Raw genomic sequence first — 13,656 nt, 5'->3', positions numbered from 1 at the left:
ATTGTGGACAGGTAATTCATAATCGTCCAGTAGGAATGTTTTTTTGTGTTGATAGGCTTTTTCCATCCCTGTGGGCTTATTTAACTTACTACTACATGAATGTGGATAAGAGAAGTGTGGCAGCAGCCATCTTGTTCCGAGTGAAAACAACCCATAATCCAAATGAGTAAAGATCTGTGTGACTGTGAACTAGGTATTGTATGAAGAGAAAGAGAGCTCAGGCCCCTTCAGAGCAAAAGTGGACCAGACAGAGAACAGAGGCCACCTTCAAATGAACTGTCGATGTGACTGAGTCCCTTTCATGTTGTTCCAATTTGAGAGGACTACGTTCAGTTCATTTGAAGAGAACATATGTTAATACACCCTTAAACTCAAATATGCCATTTAATCCTCAATCAAAAATACACTCAAGGGAGTTCCGTTTGTTTTTGTGACTTTAATGTTTAGTTAATTGTAAGTGTCTATATGTATGTCTCTCAATCCTTGACATATGTTTAAAAATTTAAATAAGCTATTAATTAATCTGAAAGGATTGTTCTCCCTTTTATGGCAAAACTCACTGATTTTGAAGTTTCTCAAGATAACAATTAATTTGGGAATAAAACCTCACCAAAGGTATGAGACATCGACATAGAGAACAGCCACAGCAGTGTCATGTGTCATATTTAACGTAGACCACATCTGTGAGCAAGTGTGGCAGCTCTGGCAATCATTCAAATACATAGCACTGCTGCTGTTTCAGAAAGGTTAATGTACTATCTGTCAGTTTTCCATTAACCAGATATTTAGGATTCAAAGTTACATTTGCTGCCGTGCAGTTTTGAATTCCATGTCCTTTAAAGGCTCCGACCTTTCTTCCACCTTCCTCCTCAGTTTAAACCTCTCATTTTTCTATGTTTATTACTGGTGAATTTACCAGACTCCCAGTCAAGCTGTTGCTAACAGCAAATCAATGAGGAGCTATTCTTTACAGTAGATTCTGTTGGTGGAGTGCTCTTCTGGAACACCTCCAACACGGTCTCACTCTCAGGAAGTCTCATCATGTACGATGGCTCTTGGCACTGGACACAGGCTTTTGTCCTTCAAGCTCCTTGGGTGCGTCCGTGCTTGTACTTGAACGGTTCGTTTAGGAAGGGTTACACATATATTCAGTCACATGTCATTGTCATCTAGAACTGTGAGAATGTTAGACTATGCTTATATGTGAAATGCTCCATACAAATTACTTTTACTACTTTTAAATTTTTTCATTATAATAACATTGCAACTTATTTCATTACAACAAGAATGTTCTTAAAATATAAATTGTGGCTCAGTATAGTGTCAAATAGTAAATACTTACATTACTGTTATATGTTGTTTCAGACTGATACAGTTGCCGACATCACTACAGTTCCATGGATATAAAAAACGTATTGACAACCTCTATAAGATGAAAAAAGAAAACAACCAGCCTGGTTTTGTACCCCAGCCAGTAATTACACTGGCTCAATCCTCCATGCTTCTTGCCTTGTCCTTCTCTTATCCCCCTGAGCAAAATTAACCCAGCTCTTCTTTATTCACAGCAGGTTAGTTTGCTTTAGACTGTGAGTCCCTGAAGTTTTCTGTAACTACACGCTCCGAACGGTGTGAATAAGAATTGTGTGTAAAGTGTGTGGTTGTATTAGTGTGTGCACCAATATGTAAGTGTCTTGTCTATATATATATATGTGATAATAGAAGTGTGTGTGTCTGTGTGTGCTCTGTTTATATACAGCTATCCTCTTTTAAACATCAGAGGTTCAAAAACACTGCTGTGTGTACCCTGTGTCTCTTTGATGCATTGTGTTAATAGGTGGGTTCAATTATGCAGCACGGCTTCGACTCCTCTGTGTTTCTAATAAAAAGACAGAGGAAGTGATTTTTTTTTCATGTGTCCTGAGAATCAGTGCAGTTCAAAGAAAATAACTCACTGCCAGGATGAAGCATATTAAATTATGATTTAATCTTTTCAGTAATGAGGGAACAGTATCTTGTGTGACATCTACAGGGGGTCTCACCACAGGAACTGAGACATTTTAAATATCAAGTTTCAGTCAGAGTCTGTCTGTCTGTCTGTCTGTCTGTCTGTCTGTCTGTCTGTCTGTCTGTCTGTCTGTCTGTCTGTCTGTCTGTCTGTCTGTCTGTCTGTCTGTCTGTCTGTCTGTCTGTCTGTCTGTCTGTCTGTCTGTCTGTCTGTCTGTCTGTCTGTCTGTCTGTCTGTCTGTCTGTCTGTCTGTCTGTCTGTCTGTCTGTCTGTCTGTCTGTCTGTCTGTCTGTCTGTCTGTCTGTCTGTCTCTCTGTCTGTCTGACTGTCTGAGATTGAGATAATCTTCATTACCTTCTTCTCATAGGTTTTATAAGAAACAATAACAGATGGGATTTTTTTTGCATGCACAGACATGCGATAAGGATTTTAGATCATCACCAATTGATTTGTTTTCCTTTCTGTGATTTATGCAGGCGGAGAATTATGAACAGTGTGTTCACAAGATATGACTGTTGAGAATCTTTATTATTGCAATAAAGAGATCCATGCAATGTGTGGGCCTCTTATGGGATATGGGATATGGGATGTGGGCCAAATCTGGGCGAAAACAATTTTACTATGTGGGAAAGATCTTAAAGATTGCTGCTTACACATGACTGTCACGACACGATGTGACCCCATAGATTCTCTGAGCAGGCGGCTTATTCGACCCGTATCAAAGTATAGGGACTTACAACTTATTCAATTCAATCAAATTGTATTTGTACATCACAACATATGTTATCTCCAGGCACATTAAGGTTGAGACCTCACAGCACTTGGCAAACGTGTGCTTCATTAAGTAGAACAAACTGATTAATGGATGGAAGCCTGTTCCTGGCTGTGCACTGTGTCGTTTTATTGTGTCTACAGCTGCTTTCTTCTGCTGTTACATTTTACAGCAACAAATTGTCGGCACACTGACGATTTATTTTTGTGACCCAAACTCTTGCCTGTTGATTTCAGCTTTTTGATGGTCTCAGGATGTGAGCTTATTTCTAGAAACATCCCAGAGAGAATTGATTCAGTTACAGGAGGTCAGGGAAGGAACGAGCAGAGAAGAATTGTAGATATGGAGTCACTCTCCTTTAAAAGCTGTTTATTTCTGCAAGTGGATGTTAGGGTGCCAAGTGTCTTTGAGTATGTGTGAGATTGTGTGAGAGTGGGAGTAAGATTTTAGGTGGAAAAACACTCTTAGCTCCCTGCATCACTATGCCACGAGGATGGTCTCCCCACCTGAAGATCAATGGGAGTCTTTCACTGTGTGGATGAAAGGTTCCCATCTACCTCTTAAAACACCAAATACACCTTCTGCACAAAGGGCAGAAAGCACTTACACACACAGCTGGAGGGCACTTTATCCAGGCTTTTGACCTTAGCATTTTATGTGTTGAATCTGCCAAGTCGAGTCCATCAGTCTTAAGTGGAAATTGATGGAAAATTGCAACCACTGCTATAGGTATTTAAGTTATAACATAAACTTTCTTAACTGTCACTAGCATTCAACATCTAGACAGAGTCCAAGTACATAGTCATTTCTTTTGGCTCTCATTCACTTGAGTGTTTCCGATGAAATGTTCTTTTGTACTAACAAAACAAGTGCCTGGGTTATATTTGTTGGAAACATTTATATAATCCAACACATTTATATTCTGCAGTGGCATTGACATGAGGTGATTAACTGTATGATCTGGATGCAACTGCATCTCCTAACAACAATTTTTTTTCTTTCACCGACAATGTTAATGGAATGCATCCGATGATGTTGATGAAATGTGTGAAGTGGCACCTGAATAAATTCATTCACAGTGGCTGTGCTGTATTCGACAGCTGCACAATGTAGGTGATTTCCCTGCAGGAAAACTGACCTTGACAGGCGGCTGATGTTATAGGGTGATTATTTTTCCATAGTGAGAAGAAGAAGATGGTTGCAAATTGTTTTTGTTTGTGTCTAAATTCTAGTAATATTTGCAACATAACCTCAGAAAACATCACAGTCCGCAGGGGAGACAGTAACTGGCCTGAGACATATGTCTGAGACGGACAAAATTGAGCAGAATTCAATGAAAAAAATAGAGCCAGATGTTAAGAAATATAGAGGCTTATCATCAGAGGACACAGGTCTCTGATAGTTTGCTATTTTCACTAATATAAGCAGAGGCAAGAGTTTTTATAGATGAAAAAGGAGCTTTTCAACTCAAACTAATTGGGAGCTGGTGGAGTGAGGAGAGATGGACTAACACAAGCCCTTTTCTTCAGGATTGTAACAGCCTGGGTGTCTCATTCTGAACAGGCTGGACAGAAGAAAAAGCTCTGATTGAAACCAAAATATAAAGAGTTGCATTGATGAAGGTGGATAGATATGAAAGTGTTGATAACCTGATTCTCCAAATCAGACACACACACACACATACGAAGGCTTATTGCATTCTCTTGAAAAAATAAATAAAGCTCTGGGTTTTTCCGAGATAAAAATCCAGTTTTTTCGAAAAAAAAATTTCCCATGCTTTTATTTTGAAAGTGACGTATAGCGTCCATAGACGTAGCGTCAAATAAACCTGAAAACATCAGTTGAAAGTCTCGTGGGATATGCTACAGATAGGTAGAGGATAGTTTTTATTTTTGTCCCGTTAGTGGCTTTATTATAGAAGATTGATGTGTAGTTCCTGTTATAAGCAGGTTTGTGGTTGGGACTCTTGTTTTGAAAGGGGTTCTAACGGAAAGGGTTTCTATCGATAGAGAAAAGTGTGAAGGAAAATAAACAAGTGTGATGTCCCGATTCAATAACCATCTCACTGTCCTCTTTCGGCTGAGGCCTCCTGACAGTATGATAGAACAAACCGCTCGGCTACATTAGTCTGTTGCAGGGTCAGGCTGATGCAGCAGCAACCATACTCCATGCATGTGAGAGCTTCAGGCAGGATTAAACAAGGCTTTTTATTTTTTATAAGTGAATGCAATATGCTTCCGTACACACATGACCCTGAGTTTACAAATAATTAAGTTAATTGAAGCTCAATTTAACTGAATAATACAGGTTTATTTTTTGTTTTTTAAATTTAAAAAGCAAACCTAACACCAGGTTCTTGATAATGCTCATTGATGTCAGTGTCGCAGTTAAGTAAATCTACACATTGAGTACATTTACACTGTTGACCAACAGAGGTCTTGACAGTGTTGACCTTTAAGAGAACAAAGAGCCACATTGTTGCACCATCAACCTTTTAATTAAACCCTCCTCTGTCTGAGTAATGTTCCAGGAAAGAGGTGTTATTTGTCACTAGAAGTATTTAGCTTGACTGGACTTTGAATGTATTGGACCAAGTTTCGCAAATTCATTAGTGGAAAGTCTGTCCGAGAGTATGTCCATAGAAACTGTTCGCTGGCACTGTAATAATGATTTTTATAGCTGTTCCACTTCTATACTTTTTCCACTTACAACTTCTCATTTCATCATGTGTGAATTCCATTTCCTTGGCGTTACAATTCAATTCCACTGGTCACCTTGAGCCGACTGGAGGACTGAAGAGATGTCTTATTTGACTGGCTGCCGGCACTTTAGATATCTGATCACAGGCACACTTGCACTGTAAACAGATACATACACACATGTCCACTGCTCGAAACACAATCATATCACAAAAAGACACGTTTGATTGCATTATAATAAATAGTGGATAATAAAAACTGGTGCTGATTGTGAATTGTCAAGGCTGCCCCACAACTAAAGGACTTTGTGTCACTGATTGATCAGTGGAGATTCAAGAAAATAGATTTCCTTTACATTTCCGTAAGGCTTTTGTTGTTTTCTTTCTCTCCTCCACAGAGGGATACAAGGGAAGAAATGTGGCTCCATCATCCTGTCTGCAGAGGAGCTGAGCAATTGTCGAGTGAGTGATCTCTCCTACCAAACACACATTAGCAGGCAAACATTTGTCAGCAAAGCCAGGTTAATAAATGAAAGTGCTATCTATCTATCTATCTATCTATCTATCTATCTATCTATCTATCTATCTATCTATCTATCTATCTATCTATCTATCTATCTATCTATCTATCTATCTATCTATCTATCTATCTATCTATCTATCTATCTATCTATCTATCTATCTATCTATCTATCTATCTATCTATCTATCTATCTATCTATCTATCTATCTATCTATCTATCTATCTATCTATCTATCTATCTATCTATCTATCTATCTATCTATCTATCTATCTATCTATCTATCTATCTATCTATCTATCTATCTATCTATCTATCTATCTATCTATCTATCTATCTATCTATCTATCTATCTATCTATCTATCTATCTATCTATCTATCTATCTATCTATCTATCTATCTATCTATCTATCTATCTATCTATCTATCTATCTATCTATCTATCTATCTATCTATCTATCTATCTATCTATCTATCTATCTATCTATCTATCTATCTATCTATCTATCTATCTATCTATCTATCTATCTATCTATCTATCTATCTATCTATCTATCTATCTATCTATCTATCTACCTCATCTATGTCATCTCTATCTATCTATCTATCTATTATATCTGTCTGTCTATCAGTCTATCTGTCACACTTACACCATTAGACACACACACACACACACACACACACACACACACACACACACACACACACACACACACACACACACACACACACACACACACACACATACACACCTTTAAGAACACACTGATGCAGTGGCTCTCACTTTGCAGAGTGACCCACTGTCTAATGAAATGGCCCATGAACAGGATGGGGTGAGGGCTAATGGTCCCCTCAACCAGGACTGAGGCGTGACGCTGTGAATGCTAAACTGGACTTCCAGCGCGTCGATAAGAACAGGATATTGAAAAGCAGGAGTACAACGGAGCAAATGGTACAGAGATAGGGAGACAGAGGAGGAGAAAAAAGGGAGTAAAAGAGATGGCACCATGAGACAGAGAGCAAACAAGCAGTGATAAGATGGAGAGAAAAAGATTTGTGTGAGTGTGTGTAGGAGAGAGAGAGTGTGAATCAATACAGGATCATTTAATGCTCTGCATGTACCAGCTCTTATTGTCGCTATAAAATCCGCTTGGCTAATGACAGTGTGAGACCAAGTCTTGATTAATTCAAACACTGCCCTGCCTGACCTTGTCTCCTACAGCCTCTGGGGACACATGCGTGCATGTGCACACCCCCTTTACCTTTGTCACACAAAAACACCCACATTAAAAGTGGCTAAGCCTGGTTCAAGCTGCAAAAAGCCTTGTTGCATTTGATTTCACCACCTGGACTCTAGGCTTGAAAGATACAGAGAGCAGCTAAAGTGAATATATCCACTTTTTCATCAATCCATGGCTCACATGACAACTTGTGTGATAAAAGTTGTTGCTTGCAGTGAATAAGCTCTAAATATGTTTGGAAGGACTCTGGGAAGAGGTTCAGAATCCCTCTGTACAAACACAACCGGTACAACGCTCATTCATCCCTTTGTCAGATAAACTAATTTATGTGAATGTGGAGGACAGACAGAATCATGGTTGAAGCAGCTGACTTGAGCAGGCTCCCAGGGATAACCAAACAATTTGTATTTGCACAAACAAATGTTTGGCGCGTGTCCTATTTAAAGTTTTTATTGTGTGTTTTTTGCATTGAGGCAGCAACTCCCTGTACCCAAAAAAAGATTCTCCCAAGGAAGACAAAGCCACACAGTTTTACTCTTCAACGTGTCTGAGTAATCTTTAAATTGTTTTCATTTCTCGATAAGACCATTACAAAGACGAATGTGTGAAAGTCTGCTGCACCATCCAACACATTGAAAAACATGCAGCTACTTCACAAGCTCTATAAATTCTTAATTTTAGCTTAACTTCTTTAGAGTGAGAGGAAGTATTTATATATATTTATGATCCTCGTGTTGATCCCAGCTTCGTTATCCATAATTTAACCCTGGCATGGGAACAACACTGATTAAAATATAATCTAAAACACGGTTCTCTGGGTTTTTCAAACCTACTGTGCAACACAAACAACCCTATTAAAGCTTTATTTATTATTTTGTAAATTGTGAGACTAGAAAAGTTGATAATCTACTTTTGGTTCTACAAAATGTAAGTCTTAGGAAAGACATGTATTGCTCATATTCCTCTTTGATAAGTTAAAATACAGAAATTTAAATTAATCTAATAGCGATCAAATGAGGAGCAGCTAAAGATGATAAACTATTTTTTTTAAATCTTCCTACTCTCCCCTGACCCAGCTGACCACGCCCAGTACACTGCAGGCTAACACGCCTGTTCAGGAGAATTGACATTATGAGAATTCAGTTATTTGCACTTTTGTTAAAGATAAGAATCTCTTGATTACTCACATCTCCACCTGTATCACCTCTTTAATCTGTATGAAGTCTAAATGAGAATTTTACGATATTAGAGGGAGTTATATGTGCGAGTGCATCTGGGTGGGTATATATAATACCCCGTATAAAGGTTGGATTGTTAGTTTCAGAAAGGCCGTGTTCAGTCCTGGTATTAACACCAGTCTCAGGTGATCCAATCACAAGTGGACTGCTCTAAGTTCAGATGTGAATGCAACCAAGACCCATGTGGTCCCATCCCTCAGACCACATTTGAAGTTGATAAGGGTCACATTGTCACCTTCTTTTAACAGTGTGACCTTAAATGCCTCCTAGGCCACATTAAAGGACCTCCTATTTAGCTGGCATCTTCAGGATCTCTTGGAACAGAGACATATTTGAACACATATAGCAGTGTCTCCAATACATGTACAAATATTTGTGGCCAACAGCACAAAATAATTGTGCGCTGTGATTTCTTAAAAACACAGCCCACTCCTTCTCAACCAACTCATCTACTTTTTCCTTTTTAATTGCTTGAGTGTTTTAATTAAAAAGGAAACATTATTCAATGTATTTTGAATAATTATTAATGAAAGAATAATGCTTCACCTTGCAAAGTGGGAACTTCGTCTGATCATTATTAGCACCGGATACAAATTAGGTGCCTGCTCAACAGGAGGCAAACAATTACAGCTAATTATAAAACCCTCTCATACTTTCATGGATGAAACTTCATGACGCTCCTGACTGTCAGCTCCTGCCCTCATTATTGAATTCAAACTGCATTACTGTCTCCGACAGGACCATGGTCACAGTCAGGGGCAAGAAAGAAACGTAATGATGCATGACTAAATACGTTTTATTTTTCTAACAGTGCAACAGGATGTGTGAGTCGTGCAGAGTGGGCGCAGAACCACCTCAGGTTCCTCACATCTCTCTGTGCTCTCTCGCTCTCTCTGGGAAATAAAGTTCCTCCATATGAACTCGCTGATGCAATAATCCCCCCTCCCCCGCCCCCCAAGAGGATTTTCATTCCCCTTTATTTGTTCAAATTTAATCACTGGGCTGTTTTGAAGCGTGTGTTTGGCCATAAACAGCTAATGGGAATGTAGAGAGAGGGAGTGAAAGGAAGCGAGAGAACTCAAAGCCTATGAGAAGCTCCGCTTTCTGTCCTCTTTCCTTTTTACCTCCCTGGTTTGTGCACTTATGTTGTCGGGAAAACCACAGATTTTTCGCTCTAGATGAAATATTTTCATTTTGAGCAGGATTGTTGCCTCATCTCAAATGACGGATGTGTAAGCACATCAGCTTGAGTCGTGCTAATGGGGTAATCATGACTCTGAACCCTTTGAGAAGAAATGTGTTTTGAAGTAATTTGGGTTCTTCACCAAAGTTTGGCACAATGACAAATTACCATGTGAAACAAATACACAGTGTACGGTATATTCCATTGAATTTATTAAAACTCATTCGGCCTCTATATTTCTCTTCACACTGTGCAGTGAATCTGAGAAGCATCATTCACCACATTCTCTATGGATCAAACTGTAAGTCGTCATCTATTGAACAGAGAACAAGGGGGAAACAAAATGTGAAATATAGAATATAACAGATTCAAGCAAGAAAAGAGCAGAGGAAGGAGTAAAGTAATGATAAGGATCATGTATACGTCTACACGTGTTTGTGTGTGTCCACTGAACAAACAAAACTACAAGTCAAACAGCAGGGAGTCATCTTTCATTGTTTACCATGTTAAATCCTACTGTCCCGTCTCCTTTACTCTGAGAGACAAAAACACATGTGCTCAGATGTTAATGATAATTCCTGCCAGAATGACTGTTCTGAAAATACACTGGTTTGGCCTTAATGATAGAAAGCACATTTACTAGCTTTGCTCTTATCATTTAACCATTTTCTCTGTCACAAGTGGAACTCTTACTCAACCTAACACACACACACACACACACACACACAAACACACACAAACACACAAAGGTGTGTATCCATGGCTTCAGAGCACATAAATTACGTTATTTCCTGGAACCTAAATTTATCCATAACTACTACATGTCTAATCCTAACCTAACCATGACCGCAAAACATGTCTTCACTGTAAGATTTAAGTATTTACATTATGAGGACTTCTGTCCCCATATGGTGACCATAAAAGAGATTTAGGTCCCCACAACATGAGTGATACCTGGACTACAAATGCACTGCTCCTCCCTTCTCTAATGCCACTAACGTTTACAACATAATTACTCCCCTGAGGTTGTGGGGGTGTGTCTACCTATAGCCTGTCACCCCCCCCCCCCCCTCCCTGTTAAAATATTAATGCCTGGATCTCTCCATATAAGCGGCTGTTGATCACAGACCTTTGCAAGAATCTGTGTTCATGCCACAGAGCTTTAATGAGGCGGGAGCTGATGCATATTTAATATCTCCAGCCCATTCCTTCACCATAAATAGCTTTAATGTGCTTATTAGTACCGCAGAGATTTTTATGGTGTGTCCCTCCTCCTCCTAACTCAAAAAACGGCAATGATGCCTTATTTTGCCACCATTAATGTCTATTGAGCTGAGGAAAACTAGAAGAAACTGTCTGCAGACAACAAAGGAACGTCATGCTACACTGATGACATTCGTGATGGATCAGTTGCTTTGCTCCCGTTTTTTTTTTTTTTTTATATTCTTTTTATTGGTTTTTAACCATTTTATAGAACAAACATTAGAAAAACAGAACAGACAACAAAACAAACAGAACAACAACAAAAATCCCACCCCAAACTAACAATGAGCACTGCAGTATATATCCTTACACACATATATACATATATTTATATACACACATACACATACCCATACATACATACATACATATATATATATATATATATACACACATACATACATACATACACACATACATCCGTGTATACACAAACATACATACATACACAATCAGCAGGATGACAGGAGATAGACAAGGGAATAGCGTATATAAAATAAAAAGAATGAAACAAATAAAATAAAAGAGCAGTTAGTCCTCCCCTTCCAGAAAAAGAATATGAGTTATGGCTTTTGTAAGAATGAATGCACCGGTTCCCAGATCTTCCAAAACCTGACTGATTTGTGATTGAGGTCGTGGGTCAACTTCTCAATGGGGAAAAGAGCAGAAATCTGCGATATCCACATGTCGACTGTAGGGACCTGAGGGGTTGACCACCTCAGCAAAATACATTTTTTAGCCAAAAATAAAAGAATTATCAACAAAGAATTAGTGTCCGCATCAAAGAGATTGTCTGGGGTATGACTGAGGAGACAGAAAGAGGAAGTCAGCAAGAATATTTTACCCGTGACCTCCTGAATTACAGAGTGTACCCCCTTCCAGAAAGTCTGTATAAGGTCGCATGACCAAAACAAGTGAATAAATGTACCTTTATGTACTTTACATTTATAACAAAGGTTAGAGGTGTCAGGGAACATTCTCTGGAGGCGAACAGGTGTGTAATAGGTTCTAAAAAAAAATTTAAAGTTCTGTTCATGTATGGAGATTGAGGTACATTTGGGGAAAACCCCACTACAGATCTTGTCCCAGTCTATAGGGTTAAACGTCACCTCCAGGTCGCGCTCCCATACCGGCTTCAAAGAGTCATAACCTGAAGATTCAAAATAAAAAAGTGAAACATAAATCTTTGATATCAGTTTTTTGGGAGACTTAGCCAGAATTATTGTGTTTTCCAACTCTGACAGTCCCATGCGAATCTTGCCTGTCCTCAGAAGGGACCCTATGAAGTGACGAATTTGGAGATACTTATAAAAGTCTTTGTGAGGAATATTAAAATCAGCCCTGATTTGCTCAAATGGTTTAACAGAGTCGGAGTCCAACAGGTCCATAAAGTTAGATAGGCCCTTAGATGCCCACTCCATCAGACCAATACTCCTAATCTGTGCTGGTAAATCTGGATTCAGAGCCAGGGGAGATCGGAGAGAGAGGACAGGAGGGATATTCTGGTATTTCCTCACGTCTCGCCAGACTAGTAGTGTGTTATAAACAATTATGTTATTCTTGAGATGATTTAAATGATCTATATTATTGATGAATGGAAGGGAAGTAAGTTTTCTGGGATAACAAGATTGAGATTCAAGACCCAACCATAAGGAATCTTTCCTATTCAAAAACCACTCTGACATCATTTTAAGTTGTGTTGACCAATAGTATAGTTGTAGAGAAGGCAATGACAAGCCTCCGAGATCCTTTGGCTTAGTAAGAGTAGAGAACTTAACTCTTGGATGTTTATCGTTCCAGATATAGCGAGATACATGAGAATTCAGAGACTTAAAAAATGCAGAGGTCAGATAGCACGGGAGATTTTGAAATAAATAGTTCAATCGAGGAAGAATATTCATTTTTATAGTGTTGATTCTCCCGAGGAAAGAAGTTGGTATCGAGGCCCATTTTGTCAGATCGTTCTTAACCCTTTGAATTAGAGGTGAGTAATTAGTTTCAAACAGATTATTTAAATCAGGGGTGACAAAGATACCTAAATATTTAAAACCCCTCCTGGACACTTGGAAAGGAGATTGTATAGACATATCCTGGGGGATATCAAAGGGTGTAACAACCGACTTCCCCAGGTTAATCTTATAACCCGACAGGGCACTGAATGTGGCTATAGATTTCAAAACTGCCGGAATTGATTTCTCAGGTTTATAAATATATAAAAGGACATCATCTGCAAATAAGGAAATAATGTGGTTTTCCTCACCCACCCCAATCCCAAATATATCAGGGTTAGTTCTGATGGCCTCGGCCAGAGGTTCAATAAACAGTATAAACAGTAAAGGTGACAGGGGGCACCCCTGTCTGCAACCCCTGCGCACCGGGAAGCCATCAGACATCAAACCATTTGTATTAACTGTGGTTATTGGGTCTGTATAGAAGGTTTTAATCATGTTAATGAAATTAGAGCCCAGGCCGAATTTTGCTAACACCGGAAACAGAAAAGACCATTCAACCCGGTCGAAAGCCTTTTCGGCATCAAGGGAGACTATAAGTGCTGGATTTTTGTGTGCGTTAAGATATTGAACAATATTAAGAACGCGACGTACATTGTCTGTGCCATATCTTGATTTTACAAACCCCGCTTGATCTGGGTTTATTATTTTCGGAAGGATGTTTTCCAATCTCCGAGCCAGTACCTTTGCCATAATTTTGTAGTCCGCATTGAGGAGACTAATAG

General features: G+C 38.9%; 1 protein-coding gene across 2 annotated transcripts in view; it reads left to right on the top strand.

Annotated features, from left to right (window-relative positions):
• cpne5b (copine Vb) overlaps nt 1-13,656 on the top strand; it is a 102,974-nt gene that overhangs the window by 53,128 nt on the left and 36,190 nt on the right. For both annotated transcript variants that reach the window (XM_061069734.1, XM_061069733.1), the window contains one exon: nt 5,874-5,937. In XM_061069734.1, coding sequence (XP_060925717.1) covers nt 5,874-5,937 — 64 coding nt within the window. The remainder of the gene's footprint in view (nt 1-5,873; nt 5,938-13,656) is intronic.

Source organism: Limanda limanda, chromosome 4, assembly GCF_963576545.1.
Source record: "Limanda limanda chromosome 4, fLimLim1.1, whole genome shotgun sequence".
NCBI lineage: Eukaryota > Metazoa > Chordata > Actinopteri > Pleuronectiformes > Pleuronectidae > Limanda > Limanda limanda.
This window is presented reverse-complemented; position numbering and strand designations above follow the sequence as displayed.